Source organism: Carettochelys insculpta, chromosome 29 (assembly GCF_033958435.1).
Source record: "Carettochelys insculpta isolate YL-2023 chromosome 29, ASM3395843v1, whole genome shotgun sequence".
Taxonomy (NCBI): domain Eukaryota; kingdom Metazoa; phylum Chordata; order Testudines; family Carettochelyidae; genus Carettochelys; species Carettochelys insculpta.
The window spans coordinates 16,178,281-16,205,402 of NC_134165.1; the positions used below are offsets into that span (position 1 = coordinate 16,178,281).

The 27,122-nt window shown below is 45.6% G+C and overlaps 1 protein-coding gene across 6 annotated transcripts in view; it reads right to left on the reverse strand.

The window, feature by feature from the left end:
- ATF1 (activating transcription factor 1) overlaps window positions 1-22,834 on the reverse strand; it is a 32,288-nt gene extending 9,454 nt beyond the window's left edge. The window contains exons 1-5 of one of the 6 annotated variants that reach the window (XM_074980306.1): window positions 22,279-22,828; window positions 15,876-15,992; window positions 10,743-10,868; window positions 5,710-5,810; window positions 3,271-3,401 (exon numbers count right to left, since the gene is read on the reverse strand). In XM_074980306.1, coding sequence (XP_074836407.1) covers window positions 3,271-3,401; window positions 5,710-5,810; window positions 10,743-10,868; window positions 15,876-15,986 — 469 coding nt within the window. In that variant the 5' untranslated portion in view covers window positions 15,987-15,992; window positions 22,279-22,828. Of the gene's footprint in view, window positions 1-3,254; window positions 3,402-5,709; window positions 5,811-6,783; window positions 6,860-10,742; window positions 10,872-15,875; window positions 15,993-18,411; window positions 19,442-22,278 lie in introns of those variants that run through there. The other 5 variants (XM_074980307.1, XM_074980308.1, XM_074980310.1 and 2 more) reach the window with 5 other exon arrangements.
- Between the last annotated feature and the right edge of the window lie 4,288 nt (window positions 22,835-27,122).

Genomic DNA, 27,122 nt, shown 5'->3' on the forward strand with positions numbered 1-27,122 from the left:
GCCCAGCTATAAAAAAGGGACAAAATACTTCTTATCTGCCCTCTGATTTGTAGGAGGGATGGAAGCCAGGGGAGAGATATCCCCAGGGACAACTGCCTCATCTGGGGAGGACGAGGAGGCATCGCTATGATACATCTCCTCTAAATCCTCAGGTTCCTGACTCTTGTTTGTATGTTTGTTCTTTTGAGGGGTCTGGATGGGGGTCCAGGTCCCTTGGAGCACTCTCTGGCTGGGAAAGCTGCGATGTTCCCCCAGGGTGAGACTGTGTGCTGGGGTGTTGGCGAGGCATGGACGGGGATCTACCCCGAGATCCAGACCCCCTGTGCCAGTGTCCCGTGTGGTAAGGACGGCCATAACAACAGGGGCAAGGGCCCGGTGATGGGGACCTGGACCATGACCGGAAAGTGTAGATGTGATGCGTGGAAGGGCATGATTGCCGAGATGACGTTGACAATGGCGGGGATCCTCTGTGATAGTATTCATAGGAATCCCTGCTGGAGGTTGGTGAAAGATGTCCAAGCCAGGGGGATGGTGGTTGAAGGAACGGAGATGGAGGTCTAAGGCAGGCTGTTGGAGTTGCTGCCCGGGGTATCTCGAGGGGAGAGCAAGGTGATAATGGCAACGCAATGACCTCTGGAGGAGGACTGCGGTGCTGGGTCTTGGTCTTCGCTTTTCCCCGTTCCTGAGTCGTAGGTGTTCCCACCGGTGTCGGGGACCTCGGCACCGTAGTCGGTGCCGCGCGGGTAGTCTCCTCTGGCACCGTTGGGCCCTGTGCCGGGTACCCTCGCTCTGGTGCCGCAAGGCTCGGTGCCGCCAATTCCAGCGCCTGCAGGGCCCTCAGTGCCGACTCCTTAACGGTCGGAGGCCCTTCCACGGGTACATGCGCTGCGGCCTTCCCACTATGAGAAGCCAGCGGGCTCGGGCCCTGTGCTCCGCTCGTCCCGCTCACGGAAGTTACTGGCAGGGATCGAGCTGGTGAAAGCTTCTTCTTTCTCTGCACAGAGGAGGTTAGGGAAGCCGCCTTCCTCTTGTGCGACCCCGAGGATCCGTCCTTGTGAGGCTTCTCCGATGGTCCAGGCTGGAGGGCCTTATCAAACAGGAACATTTTCAGCCTCATCTCCCTGTCCTTTCGGGCTCTAGCTGTAAGCTTAGAGCAGTGAGGACGTTTCTGAGGGACGAGGGCTTCCCCGAGGCAACAGATACATTTGCTATGCCCATCTGAGGCAGGTATAGCCTCACGGCACGAGTCACATTTCTTAAACCCCATGAGGACATTGCTCAAATGTTAAAGTCTTTGAGTGCTAATAGAGCACTTAACAGTTATTCTGTCCAGTAACAGATACAGATAACGTTCGCAGCCTCAAGATAGCAGACCCGCCTGAGGTGGCCGCCTCCGTACTTTTCCTTGTTCTCTTTTCTTTTTAACTATATACACATCTAACATAAACAACTTCAACTATAATAACTAAGCTATCAACTAATAACTAACAGTTATTAATTAACAGTCAGTAAATCAGATTTTTATCTTTCTCAGGCGTTGGAGCTGGAGTGGATTCCGTCTGCAGCCGTTGGCGGTTGAGAAGGAACTGGCAGGGACCGGATCGCGCACATGACTGTAAGTGCGCGAAGGACTGACGCGCATCAGCGCATGCGTGACCCGATGGAGACTGCTGGAAATTTCCGATCTGCGGCACCGGGGCAAGCCCAACACCTACTGTGGAGCACCCACGGGGACCACTCAAAGAAGAACCTTCTTTATCTAGGGGGTATTTTCTGTTTTTATAGCTAATAGCTAAAGCTCAGGTAAGCCTACCTAATCTTTTGGCAATTTCATGACAGCTTGTTATGTACGCTGTCTCTCTCTTTTTTAAATATTATTTTCTTTTGCTATTCTTAATTTTGCTTTAATTAAATCAGTTGTAGTCTTGGCATGAAATTCCCCAAAACAACAGTCCTATCACAGCAGAGAGAATACCTTCAATAAGAAGGAATGAACCTCTGGAGCAGCAGTCCAGAAGAGCACAGAATATAAGAGACCTTTCCAATAAATTGTCATTTGCAAGAAGGGGAGCATAAGGATAACATCTAGGCACCACGAAGGAAAACCAAGTTGAAAGGAAGGCAAGTTTTAGACGATACAGGAAAAGCACTATAACAGTAACAGTAAACAATCATGACAATAAAATGTTTAGTAAGTTATATTAGAAAGGACCTATACTATGTCAGGAGTGGGGAACCCCCGGCCCATGGTCCAGATTCAGCTCCTCAGGCTCAGGGCTTCCCGCCCCAGCATCTGAACTATGGCAGGTTTGGAGATATGGAGCCCTGAGCCTCGTGGGCCAGCGTCAGGCACACCAGGGCCAGATCCAGCCCATCGATTCTGCCTGGCAGGGATAAGAAGTGGCTCTGGGCTCAGCTGCTCCCATTGTGCCTCCCCCAGGTGGGGAAACAGCTGCACAGCACAGCCTGGGAGGATTTTGTCCACTGCTCTGACTGGCCAGAATTGCTCTGTGTGTGTCACAGTGGTGGTGAGGGAATGAAGGAGGGCATGTCTGAGAGTGGTGGGGGACCTGCAGCAGGTAAGTGCTCATTGCCCTGACGCTGTATCCCCAGCTCCCTCTTGCATTCTCCCCATGTCTAGATCCTCACCCCAACCCAATCATGCATTCCCCTCTCACACAGACCCCCGCCTTAGCCCGTTCCTGCACCCTCCCTCCCATCCAGACCCTCCACCCTGTTCTTATATTCTCCCTCCCACCCATCCCCCCAAGCACCCATCTCCAGCCCACTCCTGCACCCTCCCTCCAGCCCAGACCCCATACCCACTCCCTGGCGGCCCCCTCCCACACACTGAACCCTGAACGCCTCCTGCCTTTCCCCCAACCTCCAGAAGAGTTAATCTGGCCTAGGGGAAGCCCTGAATCTCAGTTCCCCCGTTCTCCAGCCCCCACCCATAGAGCTGGAGCATGAGGCGATAGAGGCGTCTCAGTCAGCGGCCACATCAGTGAGATTGTTTTCCCCTCCCCCCCGCACTCCTGTACTAACTATGTGGATATATAACACTTAGCACAGTGGAGCCTTGATCTCACCATGGGCATCTAGCCACTATTTCAATAACAAATAATAACTGGAATAGCTATAATTTCTACTGCCAATACTTCCACAGTTCATTTTTAGTGTCAGATATAGGAAATACAATATAAACTTTTCCCCCAAAAACTGTGTGTTCCAGAAGTATGTCTGGTTGGGTGTACATTTAATAGAACATACTGTACTGCCCAGTGCTGGTCTGATAGATAGGTGTAGGAACAGACATAGAGGTGACAGTAGAGACACCAGGATTTTCATCATCTCCTTTTCTATCTCGTGTGTCTTCAGAAGAAAGATCTTTCAGTATTTTTCTACAGAAAAAAAAAAAAACTTCATTAGCACTTGTGAAAGTAAAAGATGGCAAATGGGCAATCATTTTCTGAGTACAAATTTTAAAAACGTTGCAGGAAGATTTTGCTGCCAAATATTTCTTGTACAGCAACAATTTTTAAATTTATCTAAACAGTTTCAACCTACATTTAAATAAATATCGAAGGACTTGTCCCTCTACTATTCAAAATTTTAAAAGGAGTAAAGGGAATTCGAAGTACCTCAGGCACTTCAAAACACTGGCAGGTGAGCTGCGGCTAGATGTGAGCTGTCACTTCAAAGTTGCCGCAGGGGGGAATTTGCTTAATGAAGTGCTGCATATGTACCGCAGCACTTCATTAATAAACTCCCAACACCCTACTTACCATGCTCCCTTCGAAGTAGGGAGCTGGTGTAGACAAGCCCAAAATGTGCTGTGTTTGTGAGGCATAATTTCAGTCAGTAAATCTCACTGTGGGGAGCAAGAAATCCTGGTACTATAAGAGAAGTTAATATCTTCTAAATAAATTTTCTCAATAATTCTGATCAGATACAGTCAACAAAACAGTAAATACGTTATCACTAGTGCTATCGTGCTTTTGTAATACAGAGTTTAAATAAGCACGCAAAGTTTGAAATAAAAATTGTATATGGCAATTCCTTTCTCTAACTATGAGATAATCACATTTCTTTAGTTAATAGTTTCTTATCTCTCTCTAATTTCTCCACATCTTTCTTGAACTGTGGTGCCCAGAACTGGACACAATACTCCAGCTGAGGCCTAACCAGCGCAGAGTAGAGTGGAAGAATGACTTCTCGTGTCTTGTTCACAACACACCTCTTAATGCATCCCAGAATCATGTTTGCTTTTTTTGCAACAGCATCACATTGTTAACTCATATTTAGCTTGTGGTCCACTATAACCCTTAGATCCCTTTCTGCTGTAGTCATTCCTAGACAGTCTCTCCCCATTCTGTATGTGTGAAACTAATTGTTCCTTCCCAAGTGGAGCACTTTGCATTTGTCCTTATTAAACTTCATCCTGTTTACCTCAGACCATTTCTCCAACTTATCCAGATCATTTTGAATTATGACCCTATCCTCCAAAGCAGTTGCAACCCCTCCCAGCTTGGTATCATCTGCAAACATAATAAGCATACTTTCTATGCCAAAATCTAAATCATTGATGCAGATACTGAACAGAACCAGTCCTAATACAGACCCCTGCGGAACCCCACTTGTTATACTTTTCCAGCAGGATTAAGAGCTACTCTCTGAGTACACAGCAACGAAGGGTCCTGTGGCACCTTATAGACTAACAGAAAAGTTTTGAGCATGAGCTTTCGTGAGCAAAGACTCACTTCATCAGATGCTGCTCAAAACTTTTCTGTTAGTCAACAAGGTGCCACAGGACCCTTCGTTGCTGTTACAGATCCAGACTAACATGGCTGCCCCTCTGATACTCTCTGAGTATGGTTATCCAGCCAATTATGCACCCACCTTATAGTAGCCTCATCTAAATTGTATTTGTCTAGTTTTTTTATAAAAATATTATGCGAGACCATATCAAATGCTTTACTAAAGTCTAGGCATGCCACAACAACCGCTTCTCCCCTATCCACAAGGCTCATTATCCTATCAAAGAAAGCTATTGGATTTGTTTGACATGATTTGTTCTTTACAAATCCATGCTGGCTGTTCCCTATCACCTTACCACCTTCCAAGTGCTTGCAGATGATTTCTTTAATTACCTGCTCCATTATCTTTCCTGGCACAGAAGTTAAGCTGACTGGCCTGTAGTTTCCTGGGTTATTCTTATTCCCCTTTTTATAGATGGGCACTATATTTGCCCTTTTCCAGTCTTCTGGAATCTCTCCTGTCTCCCATGATTTTCCAATGATGATAGATAAAGGCTCAGATACCTCCTCTGTCAGCTCCTTCAATATTCTAGGATGCATTTCATCAGGCCCTGGTGGTAATGCCAACAGACCCAGGTTGCCGGCACCAGGGATAGAACCTGTGAACATAGGGTCTAAAGCCGTGCGCTCTACCACATGAGCTAAAGGATTTTCTCCATATGAGTGTAACAGGAATTTATGGTAGGGTCCAACATAAAACGTTTACTCACCTCTGGGCCAGCTGGTAATACTGAATAGGTGGAAGCAAGTTATATGCAAGAGACTGCATGTGAGCAAAACTGAGGTGGCGCTTCATCAGCACATCAATGTATAAGGCATCCCATGCTAGAGAGTTAAGGGAACACAGTGACAGTCCGGAATGCACCCTTTGAAATGTCACAAAGGTACTCACCGGTAAGACGGGCGCCGTGCTAATATACCTTGGGCCTTCTGTGAAGAGCCTATGCTATCTGATGAATCCTGAGAATCCTCACTCTCTGACAAAGATGATACCTAAAAAAAAGCACATCTCATGTCATTGTGTTGCATACTACAAAGTACCCAAGACAGCTCACATTTTTCAGTTTAAATTTATACAAGACACAACTGCATGAAGCCTAAATGTTTTACTGGTATTCAAACAACTAGATTTCTCAACCTGCATTCCATCCCATGTGTGTGGCTGGTGACTCCTCTGCTCTCCTGCCCAGTGCCTGCCATATGTGATCCACCCAGAGTGGCTCCCTGCACAATGATGCACCCCATCATATTGGAACATCCGGCATATTGGAATATTGGAATATCCAGCAAGCTCCCATTCCCATGACTGCCACATATAAAAGAGTTTACTGTACATGTTTCTCGAAATTTTTCAAGAAACAGTACATTCCAAATTTAAGTGCTATCAAACATTTTTGCTACAGAATGAGAAATTCTTAGAGACTGCCACAGTTAAGGAGCACAAAATAGGAAGTTATTTAACAGAAACCTTTAAAAACTAAAGATGGGCATGAACCAAACTCCCTGAACTGAACTTGTACAAACTCTGGGATGTTCAAAATCAACACATGAATTTTGTGGCTTGCTTCTGAAGACTATGCAAGAGACAGGCATAAAAGGGATCAGATGTTTGTTATCTAACAAGGCTGGGAGTGAAATCAAGTAATTCTGTGAAGCAGTGCAGGCATTCCTTTATTCACAAAAAAAGTTTTGTGAAATTTATTGAGCAAAGAGACATCAGAATCATCTGTGTATAAAGTCTTTTGCCATGATTTTTTTTCCTGAGATACAATTTCACTACTACAAGCTCCCAGAAAGCAACAATAAAATGTCAAATATGTATCTCCTACATGCATGGAGAAAGTGAGCTGGATAAACTAGATCACACAAAGCTCACAGTGACTAGCACATAAGTACTAGTCTTTCTGGATATATATAGATGCACTTAATATAAACAATTTTTTATTTTTTTTTAAAAAGGACTAACTTTCAACTTCATACTACCCCTTTAATGCTAAGCTTCAGTCTTCAAAACCTGATTGGTTGATGGTGTTGTACGTAAGCTGTAAAACAGATAAAATATATTTTTAAAAAAGTTAACAGTGGATAGTTAACAGTGGATCAATGACTATTATTCAAGATGATCAAGGGTGAGATCCCATGGCAGGGTTCACCTTAGCTCTCTGACTGCCAGAAGCCAGGTAGGGGAAGACAAGAATAGATCACTGCTAAACAGCCCTCTTCTGTAAACTCCCCTAAAGATCTATAAATGACAAGCATTCTGGAGCACATTAGAGAGTAACAAATTATTAGCTCATGAGCTTTCATGGGTAAGACCCAGTTCTTCAGATAACTGGATCTACTCTCAACGACCTCAATCATATTGCTCTGTTCCAGGAGTTGGCAACCAAAAGAGCCAGAAGAGCCATTTTTTCTCAAATTCAATAAAATAAAAATAAAAAAATCAGTAATTCAATAGCCAAAATTCATGTGAATAAAAGACGGTCCTTAATAAATAACGTCAAGCCACACTTTCTGTAACCCCTATTTTAAGAACAGTGCACACACATATCCCACAATGAACTGCACATATTAAAGGAGGAGCTATCCAACATTTCAAGATTACATATCATTTGCTATTTAGATTTCAGTTGTCCATTGCTCGTTTTTTAGATGCTCATGAAAACATTAAAAATAATCAGGAGAGGATTTTTTTTTTATTTTGCTATTATAGCATCGGGAGCCACTAAGAAGTCCTTAAAGAGTCATAGGTTGCAGGACCCCATTATGCTGTAGACCCAATTAAACCAGAAAATTACTGAGAGCTCTGCCAACCATATAAAAATGCTAAAGGTTTTAATAAAAACACTACAACCTTAGGTCTGACTCCTGCAACTCAAATTCTGAAGCAACACGAGGGGTATCCCACTCACAGAACAGGGGGAAACTAGGGATATTATAAAAACTGTATTAGAACTCCTTGTTCATATAGGCAACCTATAGCATAAGAATGGCCAAAGTCGCTCAGATCACAAGGTCATCTAGCCCAGTATCCTGATTTCCAACAGTCGCCACTGCCACGAATTTCAGAGGGAATGAACAGAACAGAATCACCAAGCGATGCATCCTCTGTTGCCCATTTCCAGCTTCTGGTAAACAAAGGTTAGGGACAACATCCCTTCCCGTCTTGGCTAATGGCTATTGATGGACATCTATGAACTTAATCTAGGTTTTTTTAAGAATTCTGTTACACAGTCTTGGCCTTCACAACATCCTCTGGAAAGGAAGTCCACAGGCTCACTCTATGTCATATGAAGAAATATTACCTTTTGTTTGTTTTAATCCTACCGCCTATTAATTTCATATGGTAACCCCTAGTTCTTGTGTTATGACAAGATGTAAATAACATTTCCTTATCTACTTTTTCCATGCCAGTCATGATTTTATAGACCACTGTCATAACTCTCATCAGTCACTTCTTTTCCAAGCTGAAACGTCAAAGTGTTATTTATCTCTGTTCTATATCCCTAATCATTTTTGTTGCACTTTTTGGAACCTTTTCCAATTGCAGTATTTCTTATTTGAGATGGAACAACCACATCTGCGTGCAGTATTCAAAACATGGCATATCACAGATTTATACAGACACAACATGATATTTTCTGTATTACTATCTATCCCTTTCGTAACAATTTCCTACATCCTGTTAGCTTTTCCAGTGGCACTACACACAATAGAGCCTATTTCAAAACAGGCTCTATTCCTTGCACAACGAGGTTTACTAATTTCAAAATAAGGCATACACTATTTTGAATAATGTATAGACTTACCCTAAGAGATATAGGGTTGGGCCTTGGAATTATAAAGTACTATGTACATATACAACATGCTAGAAATATTTAATGACTATAAATCAAAGCTGGGGAGAGCAATACACCAGCAGAAATGGGGCTGGGAAGTTTTCTAAATGACAAAAAGTAACACTCATATTTAAATGTCAGGCCAGGTCTACACTGAAGGAGAAGGTCGAGTTATAAGATATGCAAGTCCAACTGCCTTAATTATGGAGCTGGAGTCAACATACCTTAATTCGGACTTCCATTTCATCTCCACTGTGAGACGCTGACAGGAGCAAATGCTCCCTTCAACTTCCCTTACTTGTAGTGAGGGTCAGGAGTACCAGCACCAATGGAGGTGCCTTGTGAGTTCAATTTAACTCATCCATACTTGGAGTGCTAAATTGAACTCTGGAAGATTGACCATGGCAGCATCGATCTTCCCCTGGAGTCAAGATGTGCCCTCAGACAGGTATGTGAAATGGACAGAAATTCAAGTACTCCTTTGAGTAGGCAAACACATAATATCCAATAGTTTTACATTTTAACAAGAGGACTATACCTTTTTCCAAGATAAACATAAAATGGGACATCATCACAGAGGCTTTACGTCAAGATGTGGAACCTCCAGCACAAAAGCTGCATGCGTTTCATCAGGGTAAGTCACTGATGGCCACCAGACACTTGATTTACCTGAGCATCTGCAGGCATGGCCTCTCACAGCTCCCAGTGGCTGTGGTTTGCTGTTCCTGGCCAATGGAAGCTGCAGGAAGTGGTGTGGGCTGGACCACCAAGTCCCATGGCTCCAACTGACTAGGAATAGTTAACCATGGTCAGAGAGGTGTAAGCAGTCATGCCTATGGATGCTCAGGTAAACAAAGGGTCTGGAGGCCCACCTGCTTACCCTGACAAACTGCATGCAGCCAGCAGGCAAGGGGTTCCCCATCCCTGCTTTAAACACTAAGTCATGCCTCTCCATTAGATATTCTGTAAATGTCCACCACTACCATCCCCTCCCTCTAGGTATGAACCCTTTATATTTTCTTGTGAGCTTGTATCCTGACTATAGCATTCTTTTAAGGAATGTTTTGTGCACCCAAACTGCCCCAGAGATTAGGAACAGTATACCATTTTTCCTCTGAAATCTCAATCTGTTTTAACAAGGTAGTTACATTTTCCATTTCCCACACCTGCTGTGTTTTATAAAAACAGGTGGGGAACGTGAAGCACAGAGCAATGAAATTAGTTGCTCAGAATCAACAGGGAGTGAGCAGCAGACCCAGGTCCCTTAGGCAGGACTATGCTTTACACTATATTCTGTACAGCACAGAAAATACTGTTGTCATGCCACTAATAAGGACCACCACTCAGATCTGCTGGCTAGACCCACATCTTAATCCGTGGATAGTTTTGGTTCATTCCTAATTTAGATATTAAATTACTTTGTCTGTGTCATATGTTTCTATTGCCACTGCACTATTTCTATTCTTATTATTTAAAGAATTTGAGATAGCTCAAATAGGAGGGTCCAATATATAGCCCTATTATATAATTACAAATACAGCCATATGTGAAGATATATAATATGTTAACTACGGCTATAACCATGTAACAATATAATTACATATTTACACAAATTGTCAAAATATCAAAATCAACTAGTTCATACAGTGTTTTCATTAATTGAATAGAAGCTTTACAAATTATAAGAGGCACATAAAAGTATCTGATAAGTCAACAATTTTGCTAAAATAAATAAGTAAAAAGTAGCTTGTGGACAGTGCTCTTATACATGTTAAGTTTCAGCACCAATCAAATCTTTACATATCAATTAGAAAACCCTAAAAGAGGGTTTTCAAATGCCATCTTACCTCTAAAGGCACCTCTGAACAATTATCTAAATAGTAACTATATAAGAATGATGTACCTAAACATTTTTTTATGGTTTGGATTTAGAAATTGGCTTCCTAGATGTCCTCCCTAAATTAGACAAATTCACAGGTATGTTACTAATGGTGCCAGCCAGGCTGCACTGTGGTAGGTTCAGCTCAATGAGATAAGATTTTACAAGTCTTTTCATGTATGTTAAAAAAACCCACTATGTATTTACCTGCACTGTTTGCACCTGAGGTGAGTGGATTACAGAGGACTGAGCTGTCTGAATGACTCCCTGGACCTGTACTTGCTCTCCAGGAAGCTGTACAACTGTCAGCGGAGTAGAACCTCTTAGAGACATCTGAAAAAGTACAAAATTTATTAGCAAAATCAGACGTATGCTTTGTAGCATGTAGTGAGAAAATGCAGATAAGCCTTTGACAATTAGTGGGGACTGGGCATTAATACAGTCTTGTTTTAAACTGAGACGTAAAACAATCTTTTAAAAAATAAATTTGTTTTTCTGATATGTTGCTGTACTCGAAAAAAGTCTAAACTGGTCACTGAATTGCCTTTGGTTAGGGAGAAAGCCAAATGCTTTAGCAGTATATGCCTCACAACCATGCTATTCAAACTGAACTGGTGCCCTGAACTGGGTCTGTGGCAGAAAAGCAGACTTTTCCACAGTAACATTGAGCCCTCCACAGAGAATGAGTTTTTAAAATGGCTCCATAATATATGCATGGCACTTTACAGACAACAATAAGGCCTCCCTCTGGGAGGCCTTATTGTTTAAGCTTTAATTCCATCATAATGGGTGCATTAAACTATGTAAACACAAGACAGATTGTATAAAATGTTACGTAAAATGTTATACAGATTGTATAAAATGATCTAGAAAATGAGGTAAGCAGTGAGGTGGCAAAGTTTGCAGATGACACCAAGTTGTTCAGGACAGTCAAAAGCAAAAGGGATTGTGAAGAACTACAAAAAGATCTCAGCAAACTGAGTGATTGGGCAGCAAAATGGCAAATGAAATTTAATGTGGGTAAGTGTAAGGTAATGCATGTTGGAAAAAATAACCCAAATTACACGTACTACATGATGGGGTCAAATTTAGCTACGACAGATCAGGAAAGGGATCTTGGAGTTATAGTGGATAGTTCTCTGAAGACATCCACGCAGTGTGCAGCGGCAGTTAGTAAGGCAAATAGGATGTTAGGAATTATTAAAAAAGGGATAGATAATAAGACAAAAGATATCATACTTCCCCTATATAAAACTATAGTACGCCCACATCTTGAGTACTGCGTGCAGATGTGGTCTCCTCGCCTCAAAAAAGATATATTGGCATTAGAAAAGGTTCAGAAAAGGGCAACTAAGATGATTAGGGGCTTGGAACGGGTCCCATATGGGGAGAGGCTAGAGAGACTGGGACTTTTCAGTTTGGAAAAGAGGCGATTGAGGGGCGATATGATAGAGGTATATAAAATCATGAATGGTGTGGAGAAAGTGAATATAGAAAAATTATTTACCTTTTCCCATAATACAAGAACTAGGGGACACCAAATGAAATTGATGGGTAGTAGGTTCAAAACTAATAAAAGGAAATTTTTCTTCACACAGCGCACAGTCAACCTGTGGAACTCCTTGCCTGAGGAGGCTGTGAAGGCCAGGACTCTATTAGGGTTTAAAAAAGAGCTTGATAAATTTTTGCAGGTTAGGTCCATAAATGGCTATTAGCCAGGGATAAAGTATGGTGCCCTAGCCATCAGAACAAGGGCAGGAGATGGATGGCAGGAGATAAATCACTTGATCATTGTCTTCTGTTCTCCTTCTCTGGGGCACCTGGCATTGGCCACCGTCGGCAGATGGGATGCTGGGCTGGATGGACCTTTGGTCTGACCCAGTATGGCCATTCTTATGTTCTTATGTTCTTATGTTATCTTTCTTAACTCCCACGTAAATTCATGGATGTTGAGAAGAAAAAGTGCTTCCCAAGAACAGACCTTAAATCAGATAAAATCTAAAAGAGGGCTGGGGCAAAAGTTGAATGGAGAGTTAGAATGGATCAGAGCGACAACAGTAAGATAATGCAGCCAATATGAATGAATGTGTGGGGGTATATGGACAGTATTTTTCTCAGCAACAGGGAAAAGCTCCAGCTCAGTGGCCTTCTACTACAAGCAATGGTGCAAGTGGGCCAGTATGGTCAGGTTGCCGTACCAGCAAGTCATTTACAGTGTACCAGAAAGACTCCCTGCAGGTGTCATATGGAGCGTCCATATTCTGGAGTGCCCTTCCCTCCAGTAAAATTTTGTTTACTTGCACCACTGACTAGAAATGTGTTTTGAAGGACACAAATGTGGACCAAATCAGAGAGGAATTCAACACATAGTGAGAAGCTCAGTGGTTTGAACATTGGCCAGCTAAACCCAGGGCTGTGAGTTCAATCCTTGAGGAGGCCATTTAGGAATCTGTGGCAAATAGATTTAAAAAAAGGGATGGTGCTTGGTCCTGCCAAGAGGGCAGGGGACTAGATTCAATGACCTCCCAAGGTCCCTTCCATTTCTATGAGATGTATATCTCCACATATTATTATACTAAGTCATAGAGATTATCCCAGGAGAAAAAGATAGGACAGTTAGCCAGGTACCTTGGGATGAGCACAAAGAAATAAGCAGAATAGCCTTATTTTACAGGGCCTGGAAGGCAAGGAGGAGATAGTATTCAATGCAGAAAGCAAAAGGGAGCCAGCAAAAAAGGATTCCAAGCAGATCTGAGCATGGTTAGGCAAAGCAGATTATTATTATTACAGCTGACAAGTGAGGTGTCAGAGAAGGCAATGTTGCTGTATCAAGATGTGAGACATAACAAGGCCTGACTATGACAAGCCTGAAGAAGTAATGGGTTCTGGGGAGAGACTAGTGGAAAATCTGGTAGGATTAAATAACATCAGCAACATGGACAGAAGGAGGAGAGAGAAGACTTGAGAATTAAACAAATAATGTAGACATGTAGGACAGGGAGGGTGTTGGAGAAATTGATGAAACTAGCAGTCATTGACAATAACTATATAAGTCTGATAAATTCCAGAAAAACAAAGATAGCATTGCCCAGTCTGTGATCTGGTGAACTATACAGATCTCTTTCACTAAAATTTAAAGATGCCATACAAAAGAAAACAAGCACACATTCTTTATGGCAATTTGATTGCATTATTCTGCATATGTTTTATAGAATTACATTTCTGATCTTTGTCCATATAAAACTTAAGACACCCTTCAATATTTATTATTAAAATCACAGTTACTGTTATATCTTAAATCCAAAAAGAATAAGCAAAACAATCTCCTTATACAACAATTGTAATGTTCTGATAAGATTATATGACTTTGAACTCGGTATAAATAAGATCAAAGCTAAATCACCAGTTTCCTCCTCTAAATTTTGCACTACTTCTCATAACCTGGAATACAAGGAATGTTTTAGAAAATATTAATAATTTAAACCTACACAAGAGTATTCATAAAAGGGCTTTGGCTTAGTTCTCACATAATAAAAACACCCCTTACTATGTTATCACAAATCAAACTGTGAAGTTCTTTGGCACCTATACAAAATACAAAATAAAAACAAATATTTTCATAGAATCATAGAACACTAGGACTGGAAGGGACCTCGAGAGGTCATCAAGTCCAGCCCCCTGCCCCAATGTCAGGACCAAGTATGATCTAAACCATCCCTGATAGACATCCATCTAACCTGTTCTTAAAAATCTCCAGCGATGGAGATTCCACAACCTCCCTTAGCAATTTATTCCACTGTTTGGCCGCCATGACAGTTAGGAACTTTTTCCTAATGTCCAACCTAAACCTCCCTTGCTGAAGTTTAAGCCCATTGCCTCTTGTTCTATCCTCAGAGGCCAAGAAGAACAAGTTTTCTCCTTCCTCCTGACTCCCTTTTAGATACCTGAAAACCACTATCACGTCTCCCCTCAATCTTCTCTTTTCCAAACTTAACAAGCCCAGTTCTTTCAACCTTTTTTCATAGGTCACATTCTCTAGACCTTTAATCATTCTTGTCGCTCTTTTCTGGATCCTCTCTAGTTTCTCCACATCTTTTTTGAACTGTGGTGCCCAGAACTGGACACAATACTCCAGCTGAGGCCTAACCAGCGCAGAGTAGACTGGAAGAATGACTTCTCGTGTCTTGTTCACAACACACCTCTTAATGCATCCCAGAATCATGTTTGCTTTTTTGCAACAGCATCACACTGTTGACTCATATTTAGCTTGTGGTCCACTATAACCCTTAGATCCCTTTCTGCTGTAGTCGTTCCTAGACAGTCTTGCCCCATTCTGCATGTGTGAAACTGATTGTTCCTCCCTTATTAAACTTCATCCTGTTTACCTCAGACCATTTCTCCAATTTATCCAGATCATGTTGAATTATGACCCTATCCTCCAAAGCAGTTGCAACCCCTCCCAACTTCACATCATCTGCAAACTTAATAAGCATACTTTCTATGCCAATATCTAAATCATTGATGAAGACATTGAACAGAACCAGTCCTAACACAGACCCCTGCGGAACCAATCAAACAACAGGATGTCTGTTCATGTTCACCATTTAGTCATAATTGCTTGATATTATAACTGAACTAGCTAAATTTCACACTAAAATCTGAACTCGAATGTGAGGCAAACTGAATCATCTACAAAAAGTATTATCTGGTAGCGCTCAGAAGGGATGGAAGGACAGTGAGAACAGATTTTCTCTCGGAAAGTTCATCTTGCAGGTGCAACAGTTTTAGAGTGTCTGCATCCTGAATGATTTAGTTTCAAGCCCTAAAAATGCAGTTGCCTCATTAAATGTTTTAAGCAAAAAGATAACAAATGTTTCCAAAGCATCTGTATGTTTTTTTAAACTAAGTATTCTTTAATAAAGTTCACTAGAGCTTATTAATAGCAAAATCTCCAAACTATATGTTTTATTTTGTAAAATTAACTTAGTCAATTCCAAAGGGCTTAAAAGAACGTGTTTTAGAGGTGCTGACCACCCACAATGACTGCTGTCAAAGGGAGCCATAAGTGCTAGGCTACTCCCATTTGTTGACTGAGTGAATATTGCAAAGGATCTAAAATTGTCCATGAATGATGAGTCAAATGTTCTGCACTTTACTACTATTGTATACATTCATGTATCTTGAATCCAAGTCAAGATACTCCTTTTGTGCACTCAAGTATAAAACAAACTGTTCATTTTTCCCATCCAATTCCCTAGTTCTTATTCTCCCTACACATTTTATAAAACTATAAAATACAGTTTGAACACAAAACTCTTTTAATTAGTTCCAAAAATTTACCTGCTGGGAAATGTGTGAGAGATGAGCTGCTTGTAGTGCTGTACCTTGTATGGACGTTGTTTGTGGTGGTGTTGCTGAACTGTTACTGGTACTCGTGTGCACCTCTTCCATAATCAACTGCAAGAAAAGCAGGGAGTTAATTCTATAAACAGTGCTTTTCAGAACTGTAGTCTGGGATTTACAAAGAAAGTTAGGTGCCCAACTTCCATCAACTTTCAATGGGTTCCGAGCAACTAACTTCATCATCCATATATGAAAGTCCCAGACACAATTAAAATTAGTACTTTGCACTGTTACACCATCTTTCATCAAAGGATAAAAAGCATACAAACTTTCTTTAAGAGTTGAAATCCACCTTTGACACAGTTAAGTGTTTCTGTTCCCTTTTAAAGTAAGGGAACTGAAGCACAAATACATTAGCAATTTACCCAAACCCACAAAGCAAATCAGTGGGCAAGTCAAGAACACATTCCTCCATCCTGTTTCTTAGTGCTGTGGCTCTTAACCACACATTCGAAATGGGTTAACTCCATTAACTCTAGGAGTTGAACTCATTTCAGCCCCAATTCAGATGCACCCGTTGTGAGTAATTGTTCAATTTGCCTGTTAAATTTCTACACTAAATTATCACCACTAAGCAGATGTAATCAGTGCACTAAAAGACGACAGCACTCTAAATTAGCACTCTACAACTGGAAGTGTGCTGCAAAGCAGTGCTTAGTGTGCCTCAGAGCAGTGTGCCAGGAGTGCTGTCCACAGCTCTCTGTGCACGGTGCCCCACTGCTTGGTGGGAGCTCTGGTGAGTCACTGGCATCAAGTTGTTGGATGGGGAGGAAGAGGTCCTAGGGGGAGGTGGGTGTTGGGTTAGAGCAGGGTGGGGGCTGGAGGACCCTGGCTTGGGGGAGGGGGAGGGGATTGGGTTATATACCGTGGGTGTCATGAAATATAATGAGTGTGGAAGTACGCCATGAGGTAATAAAGGTTGCTGAGCACTGCTCTAAATAGTTAACTTGTTGGCATCTCTAGATCAGTAACTAACAGAAATCAGATTCTAAAACCTGTTTATCCAAGACACCAGCAAAAATTACCATAAAATGTTGAAAAATACATTGAATTTAAAATCCAACTGCTACCTAAATGTAAACATCATAACTATTATTTAGATACTAAACATAAATAGATCCAGGAGTACATTATTTTAAGACCCTATAAAACTTACCATACCTGTACATTTTAAAATCCAGGTAACTTTTCTCAGATTTTCACTTTTTAAACTTAATTATCTGACATTTTAAGTTTAAAATAATTAATTAAAATTGTAATTAATCAGGTGATTTAGTGCAATGTAATATGCAGACACACTTAGGGTGAGGGGATGGACTGAACTCAGACATTAAAAGAAGATCTGCAAGTGCTAAATATTTTGTCACATGCACTTTGAAATAGTTGCAAAGACAGTTGCTGTGAGACTTGAAATTACATTTCTCTCTGTGGAAATGTGAGTCATTGAGTTCTCCCTACTGAGATCAACCACAGCTCTGGTAGCTTGACATATATTCATAGGTAAGAAACCACTATACATGAACAGTCAGAGCCTGATCTTGCAATCCTTACTCAAGTGAGAAGTCACACTGAAGTTAACAAGATTCAGGAGGTTGAAGATAGAATCTTACAGTGAGAAAACTGGGGAGATCTAATGATATAGTGAGATTGGAACCTGTGTCCCTCAAAATCCTTTGCTAGGATTCTTCAAACCAACACATCAAAAGGTTGCAATTCAGAATGATGGGAGTGTGACAACTGTATTTTGCTTCTGATACTTCCACTTTTTAAAAACCCCATAGAAAGAATCACTCTACAGCACTGGCTAAGATCACCATGGTTTTTATGCTCCTACACATTAGCACTTTTCCCATAGCACCAGCAGCAGTGAGAAATCAGACTAGGAGCCAGATTGACATGCTACTCAATTTCACACTACTGTGCTGGCATAAAAAGTGCTAGTGCTTTAATCGCAGTCACTTTTCTTTTCTCAGCAGCTATTGCTTTACATGACATGAAAGAAAAGGAAGCCAGGTAAAGATGCTGAAAATCAACTACATTTTTACAAAGACAAGAATGTGTATTTTGTATTTTTGCCAACTAAAAACAAATGTCACCAGAAAATAGGACACTGTAAAACTTAAATGTAGTCAACTGCCAAAAAAATTAAAAGGTTGTTTCTGATATGACACCAGACTCCAAGCACACACAAGTTTCTGTAGTATTCAACCACGTTTTTTTGTTTTGAAAATGTTGTTCTCTCCTCTGTTGCTGCGTGGAAGAGTAACAGTAAGAATAGGAGAAACTTTGACTGTAATTAAATAATGAAACTGATTAAACAGAAAGTCACTCTCAAATGCACAAAGTAAATAAGCAGATGTGAAATGCTTATGTCATCCAACGAATAAATTAAGGAAAAATATATGTTATCCAGGATTGCACAATTCAGGATGCAAGAAACTTTATAAGATTCTGTCTCATAAAAATAACCTACTTAGCTGGAAAAGCATGTATTGTATATGGAAGGCATGCTAACATTTTTTGCATGCTGATTTCTATCTACTATGCTTTCAGGAAGACACTGTCAGAGGTGAGAAAAAGCTGAACTCAACAATCTCTGATGACACAACTTCTCAGCCTGAAAGAGGTCAGTGTACTGAATACAGAAAATCTGTGTCTATGTTACAGGCAATGCACAGCAGCACACGGCAAATGCCAGGGGACATGTGAGGGGACACGAAGCAGAGACAGACGATGTGTTCGTACATTATAGGCAGAGCATTGCTGCACATGACAGATGTGAGGGGACATACAGCATGGGACAGTGACATCCATGTATGTTATGTGGGGACATGTGGTAAAGGGACACACAGCAGGGAGGGGCGAAGTGTGTGTAGGACACAGCACATGACAGGTATGAGGAAACGTGTGCGTGGGCTGCGGAGGGCAGTACAGCACCAGCAAGGTGTGTATAAGTTATGTCACGGTGCATAGGAACATGTGAGCAGACACACAGTACAGTGATACGTGTGTACATTATAAGCAATGCAGGGCAACATGTGGCTGGTACAAGGGGACATATGGGGGAGATGGGGTATGTGTGTACACACTACATGCAGGTGTGAGAGGACATATTGTGAGAGGGCACACAGAACGGCACTGGAGAGGTGCGTTGATTATAAGCCGTACAGGGCAGCACATGGCAGGTGTGAGGGGGAACACAGAACGGCACCAGCGAGGTGTGTTGGTTATAGGCCGTGCAGAGCAGCGCGCGGCAGGTGCGAGGAGGCACTCAGAACGGCACCAGCGAGGTGTCTTGGTTATAGGCCGTGCAGGGCCGCATGCGGTGGAGCGGGGCGGCACACAGAACGGCACCGGCAAGGTGTGTCGGTTATAGGCTGTGCAGGGCAGCGCGCGGCAGGCGTGAGGTGGCACACAGAACGGCACCGGTGAGGTATGTCGGTTATAGGCCATGCAGGGCAGTGCGCGGCTGGCGTGAGGCGGCACACAGAACGGCACCGGCGAGGTGTGTCGGTTATAGGCCATGTAGGGCAGCACGCGGCGGAGCGGGGCAGCACACAGAACGGCACCGGCGAGGTGTGTCGGTTATAGGCCGTGCAGGGCAGCGTGCGGAGGAGCGGGGCGGCACACAGAACGGCACCGGCGAGGTGTGTCGGTTATAGGCCGTGCAGGGCAGCGTGCGGCGGAGCGGGGCGGCACACAGAACGGCACCGGCGAGGTGTGTCGGTTATAGGCCGTGCAGGGCAGCGTGCGGCGGAGCGGGGCGGCACACAGAACGGCACCGGCGAGGTGTGTCGGTTATAGGCCGTGCAGGGCAGCACGCGGCAGGCGTGAGGCGGCACACAGAACAGCACCGGCGAGGTGTGTCAGTTATAGGCCATGCAGGGCAGCGCGCGGCGGAGCGGGGCAGCACACAGAACGGCACCGGCGAGGTGTGTCGGTTATAGGCCGTGCAGGGCAGCACGCGGCAGGCGTGAGGCGGCACACAGAACGGCACCGGCGAGGTGTGTCGGTTATAGGCCGTGCAGGGTAGCGTGCGGCGGAGCGGGGCGGCACACAGAATGGCACCGGCAAGGTGTGTCGGTTATAGGCTGTGCAGGGCAGCGCGCGGCAGGCGTGAGGTGGCACACAGAACGGCACCGGTGAGGTATGTCGGTTATAGGCCATGCAGGGCAGTGCGCGGCTGGCGTGAGGCGGCACACAGAACGGCACCAGTGAGGTATGTCGGTTATAGGCCATGCAGGGCAGTGCGCGGCTGGCGTGAGGCGGCACACAGAACGGCACCAGCGAGGTGTGTCGGTTATAGGCCATGTAGGGCAGCACGCGGCGGAGCGGGGCAGCACACAGAACGGCACCGGCGAGGTGTGTCGGTTATAGGCCGTGCAGGGCAGCGTGCGGCGGAGCGGGGCGGCACACAGAACGGCACCGGCGAGGTGTGTCGGTTATAGGCCGTGCAGGGCAGCGTGCGGCGGAGCGGGGCGGCACACAGAACGGCACCGGCGAGGTGTGTCGGTTATAGGCCGTGCAGGGCAGCACGCGGCAGGCGTGAGGCGGCACACAGAACAGCACCGGCGAGGTGTGTCAGTTATAGGCCATGCAGGGCAGCGCGCGGCGGAGCGGGGCAGCACACAGAACGGCACCGGCGAGGTGTGTCGGTTATAGGCCGTGCAGGGCAGCACGCGGCAGGCGTGAGGCGGCACACAGAACGGCACCGGCGAGGTGTGTCGGTTATAGGCCGTGCAGGGTAGCGTGCGGCGGAGCGGGGCGGCACACAGAATGGCACCGGCAAGGTGTGTCGGTTATAGGCTGTGCAGGGCAGCGCGCGGCAGGCGTGAGGTGGCACACAGAACGGCACCGGTGAGGTATGTCGGTTATAGGCCATGCAGGGCAGTGCGCGGCTGGCGTGAGGCGGCACACAGAACGGCACCAGCGAGGTGTGTCGGTTATAGGCCATGTAGGGCAGCACGCGGCGGAGCGGGGCAGCACACAGAACGGCACCGGCGAGGTGTGTCGGTTATAGGCCGTGCAGGGCAGCGTGCGGCGGAGCGGGGCGGCACACAGAACGGCACCGGCGAGGTGTGTCGGTTATAGGCCATGCAGGGCAGCGCGCGGCAGCACACAGAACGGCACCGGCGAGGTGTGTCGGTTATAGGCCGTGCAGGGCAGCGCGCGGCAGGCGTGAGGCGGCACACAGAACGGCACCGGCGAGGTGTGTCGGTTATAGGCCGTGCAGGGCAGCGTGCGGCGGAGCGGGGCGGCACACAGAACGGCACCGGCGAGGTGTGTCGGTTATAGGCCGTGCAGGGCAGCACGCGGCAGGCGTGAGGCGGCACACAGAACAGCACCGGCGAGGTGTGTCGGTTATAGGCCATGCAGGGCAGCGCGCGGCGGAGCGGGGCAGCACACAGAACGGCACCGGCGAGGTGTGTCGGTTATAGGCCGTGCAGGGCAGCACGCGGCAGGCGTGAGGCGGCACACAGAACGGCACCGGCGAGGTGTGTCGGTTATAGGCCGTGCAGGGTAGCGTGCGGCGGAGCGGGGCGGCACACAGAACGGCACCGGCGAGGTGTGTCGGTTATAGGCCGTGCAGGGCAGCGTGCGGCGGAGCGGGGCGGCACACAGAACGGCACCGGCGAGGTGTGTCGGTTATAGGCCGTGCAGGGCAGCGCGCGGCGGAGCGGGGCGGCACACAGAACAGCACCGGCGAGGTGTGTCGGTTATAGGCCATGCAGGGCAGCGCGCGGCGGAGCGGGGCGGCACACAGAATGGCACCGGCGAGGTGTGTCGGTTATAGGCCGTGCAGGGCAGCGCGCGGCAGGCGTGAGGCGGCACACAGAACGGCACCGGCGAGGTGTGTCGGTTATAGGCCGTGCAGGGCAGCGTGCGGCGGAGCGGGGCGGCACACAGAACGGCACCGGCGAGGTGTGTCGGTTATAGGCCGTGCAGGGCAGCGCGCGGCGGAGCGGGGCGGCACAGCTGCGCGCTGCGTTGACACAGTCGCAGGCAGGGCACGCCCTGGTGCCCTAGCGATGACGCGAGGGGCAGAGGTAGGCCCGCGGCTATGCGCCTTGGGGAGCGGAAGCGCCTAGGGGGGAACTCGCGTTGGGGTCACAAGCCAAGCACCGCGTGAGGGGAGAGGAGGCGGGGGCTGAACAGGGACGAGCCCAGCTTGCGGGGGGAGCCGGAGGGGGACAGGGTGCAGAACAGCTGCCTGGCTCCCGCCCCCAGGAGAGGAGCCCGAACATGCCGCGCGCTCCCCTCCCCCACCGCTGCTTGGCGCGCTCGCCGCCCTTCCCGCTCGCGCCGTGACTGAGGCGGTCGCAGTCGCGCCCGCTCTTACCTCAGAGGTCCAGAGGCCGCGCTTCCCTCCTCGCACCGCGAGAACCGAGAGAGAAGAGCCACCGCTCCGCTGCTCTTGCCGCGGGCTCTGTCTCAGCAAGCCTGCGCCGCCGGCATCGTAAACGCTGCAGGCCCGACCGGGACACTCGGGGTGGGCGGGCTGCAACCATAGAATCCCCGGGAGGCCTGGGCTAGAGAGTCCGACTATAGAGTTCGCAGTCTAGAGCGCCTTTCATGGCGTCGGCGACGGACGCACCGGAGAGTTCCGGTGCTCGGAGTGACGTTCACGTCTCTCAACCCCCAAATCACAGTCCGTTCCCGCCTGAGCGCGCTGCGGGGCCGAGCAGAGGCACCTCTCTCCTTAGCACGCAGACGCTCGGAGCGGGTGTTGCCGCTCCCGTCGTGGCAGAGAACCAGCGATGGTGTGATCCGTTGTGCGGCTGTTCCTCGAGGCCTCGCAGTGCCACCGCTGTCTGGCAGAGCCCCGCTGGCCCGACACTGCGGCAGGACTCGGCCTCACCGGCGGAGAGTTGTCTCTTTCACCTGGACAAGTTGGTCCAATAAAAGATACTGCTTCACCCTTGTCTTTCTAAGGCAGTGGAACCTCCGTTGTTAGTGGGCTGTCCAGCCACACGCCTCTTTTAGAATGAGGACACACGTAAGCAGCAGAGACATAAATCCCTTCCCCCACCACAAATAGGATGCATCACGGTATTACTTGAAGAGGGAGGTTTTTTTATTTTTTTAGGGTAAGGAAACTTAAGGTGCTTGTTCCATTTAAATTAATATGCATTTTTTTCTTCTGGCAACTAAAAAGTTTCCTAACTCTGTCCATCTGCAGTTGTAAACTTTTGAGAGAACCACCATATTTTGTTGGGACTTGTGAACAACCATTTTCACAGTGTTTGTAATTTTGAGATTCTACTGCATTCTGGCACAAACTTAGCCACAACCTGCAGAAGTTCAAAATAACATTGCCATTCTGCAACAACAGAAACTTGTGGAACATCATGTCATGTGACACCTCAAGCTGCTTGAGAAAATGTCAGTCACTAGCTGCCGTCTATTAAGCAACATAATGTTATATGCTGCTTTCCATTTTCTCATATTGAGACACTTATTACTTTCTCACTAACAGCATTAGCCATGCTAGTGCTGTTCAAGATTATTACCATGTCACACTAGTTTAAACCAGAACAAGAAGTCCTGTGGCACCTTATAAACTAACAGATATTCTGGAGCATAAGCTTTTGTGGGCAAAGACCCGTTTCATCAGATGCATGAGTCATGCATATGATGAACCGGGTCTTCACCCACGAAAGCTTATGCTCCAAAATATGTTAGTTTATAAGGTGCCACAGGACTTCTTGTTGTTCTCGAAGATACAGACTAACATAGCTACCTATGATATTTTAAACCAGTGATTCTCAATCATCATACATGTACCCCTGAGTGTACTCAGAGGTGTCCTTGGAATACATGACATTATCTAGACATTTACCTAGTTTTACAACATGCTATCTAAAAAGCATGAGCAAAGTACATACAAACAAATTTCACAGTCAATTATGTTTATACTATTCTGTATATTATGCAGTTATGTTCTAATTGATTTTTTTATGATTCTGCAGTAAAAATGAAAAAGTGAGTTTTCAGCAATAGTGTGCTGCAACTTTTGTATTTTTGTGTCTAATTTTGTGATTTTTTTTTAAGTGTAGTAAAACTTGGGCGTACACAATACAATTCAGACTCTTGAAAGGGATATATTAGCTTGGAAATGATTGAGCGACACTGATTTAATCTTTGAGATAGTCATATTGGTTAAAAATATTATATATATCAAAAACTGTAATAGAGATATGTTGTAAATAACTAGTTTCCACTGATGACTGACTTAAAAAATCAGGATGGAGCAGTGGCATCCAATAGGAATTCAAAGATTGCTACACTTGTGGTTGTTGTCCTTCCATATGTATCAAACTCCCCATCTCCCTGCTCTAAATAAATACCCTTCCTCACAGCCAGGCTCCAGAACCCTCCCACAAAGTCAGGCACTCCAAGGCTTCCCCTCACCCCAGCCCACCATTTTAAATCAATGCCAGCGGCTCAACAGAGCTGCTGGGATGGAGCCACTGCTGCCACGCGCTTCTCTCACCAAGTGGTAGGGTGCACGCGCAGGGCAGATAGCAGTCCCCAGGTTCAGCCGTAGGAGCAGGTGTATTTGAGCGCTCCAAGAGACAGAATTGCTACACTGCGGTTTCCTGTTCGCTACATGTGGTGTGTGGTGAACATATTGGACGCTGTGGAGTAGAGCAAAAGTTGGGCTTCCACAGTCTCTTCTGCCACCAGAATGCTGAATGGTGCTGTGACATTTTGCAAGAAAACATTTGTCAACTGTAAACATAAGTTTACAGTAAACTCTCATATCTGGCAGATCCAGGCCCATGAGTTTGCCGGATATTCAAATGTTCTGGATAATAGAAAGGAATCCCTAGCAATGCATAACACTAAAGAAAAATAAGATTAGATATCAAGAAACAAAAACATATAGACTCTGTCTACATTACCACCTGCCTTTGAAGGAAGGATGGTAATGAGGCTGTTCGGAGTTTACTAATTAAGTGCTGCTGTGCATAGGCAGCACCTCATTAAGCAAATTCCCCTCCCCGGCAACTCCAAAGTTTTATTCAAAAGGAGTAAGGGGACTTCAAAGATGCCCCGGCACTTTGAAGTACAGGCGGGTGCGCCGTGGCTAGACACGTGCCATTACTTTGAAGTTTAAAACTTCAGAGTTGCCATGGGGAGGGGGAATTTGCATGATGAAGTGCTGCCTATGCATGGCAGCACTTCATTAGTAAACTCTGAACAGCCTCATTACCATCCTTCCTTCAAAGGAAGGTGGTAACGTAGACACAGCCATAGAGTACACAGTACAGAGTACTTCATTTACCAGCAGTATTGTATGCTGTAGACTTATACTGTATTTGCTATATTTATAGGTATTTACTTTTAAACTATAGTGTACTTATGGAAAATGTAACTAATATTTACTTATGGTTAAAATGCTGCTTATTTGAGAGTTCTGGATAATAAAATGCCAGATATGAAAGCATTTACTGTATATAAAAGATTTGGTTTGCCCATCACTGAAATTGAACAACTTAGATGTGGCTACTATAAGGTAGGTGCATAACTGGCTGGATAACCTTACTCAGAGAGTAGTTGTTAACGGTTCTCAATCCTGCTGGAAAAGTGTAACAAGTGGGGTTCTGCAGGGGTCTGTGTTAGGACTGGTTCTGTTCAATATCTTCATCAACAATTTAGATATTGGCATAGAAAGTACACTTATTATGTTTGCAGATGATACCAAGCTAGGAGGGGTTGCAACTGCTTTGGAGAATAGGGTCATAATTCAAAATGATCTGGATAAGTTGGAGAAATGGTCTGAGGTAAACAGGATGAAGTTTAATAAGGACAAATGCAAAGTGCTCCACTTGGGAAGGAACAATCAGTTTCACACATACAGAATGGGGAAAAATTGTCTAGGAATGACTATAGCAGAAAGGGATCTAGGGGTTATAGAGAACCACAAGCTAAATATGAGTCAATAGTGTGATGCTGTTGCAAAAAAAGCAAACATGATTCTGGGATACATTAAGAGGTGTGTTGTGAACAAGACACGAGAAGTCATTCTTCCGCTCTACTCTGCACTGGTTAGGTCTCAGCTGGAGTATTGTGTCCAGTTCTGGGCACCGCAGTTCAAGAAAGATGTGGAGAAATTAGAGAGGGTCCAGAAAAGAGCAACGAGAATGATTAAAGGGCTGGAGAATGTGACCTATGAAGAAAGGCTGAAAGAATTGATCTTGTTTAGTTCAGAAAAGAGAATATTGAGGGGGAAGAAAAAGAAAAGTTACTCACCGTAGTAACGGTGGTTCTTCGAGATGTGTCCCCGTGGGTGCTCCACAATAGGTGTCGGGCTTGCCCGGCGCCGCAGATCGGATCTTCCAAGCAGTTTCTGCCAGACCGCGCATGCGCCGGCGCGCGCCGCTCCCTTGCGCGCTCCTGGCCATGTGCGCGATCCGGTCCCCGCCAATTCCTCGACCAACCGCCTCGGGTGCCCCTGCAAAACACTAACAGAGATCCGAAGCGGGGAGGATGGGCGGGTAGTGGAGCACCCACGGGGACACATCTCGAAGTACGGTGAGTAACTTTTCTTTCTTCTTCGAGTGTCCCTGTGGGTGCTCCACAATAGGTGACTACCCAGCAGTAACCCAAGATAGGAGGTGGGTAATCGGATTATGTGCAGCTTGTCCCCGAGAGGACCGCTGCAGAGAGACGGGTATTCTCTTGGAATACCCTGTGAAGGGCGTAATGTTTGGCGAAGGTGTCGTAGGATGACCAGGTCGCCGCTCTGCAAATGTCTTTTAACGCAACGCCCTTGAAAAAGGCTGTTGATGCCGCCACCGCCCTAGTGGAATGAGCCCTGGGATTGGCCAATAAAGGAGTCTTTTTGAGCTCGTAGCACATTTTTATGCAGGATACAATGTGCTTTGAGATTCTCTGCGAGGAGAGACCTTCTCCTTTCAATTTGGGAGCGAGGGAGACTAGGAGTCTATCCGTTTTCCGGAAGGACTTGGTCCTGTCTATGTAGAAGGCTAGCGCCCTCCTCACGTCCAGGAGGTGTAGGCGCGCCTCTTCGTTGGAGTTATGAGGCTTTGGATAAAACGAGGGTAGAACAATAGGTTCGTTAATGTGAAACTCGGAAGAAACTTTGGGAACAAAGGCTGGATGCAGCCGTATGGTTACCGCCTCCTTGGAAAAAACAGTGCAGGGTGGCGTTGCCAT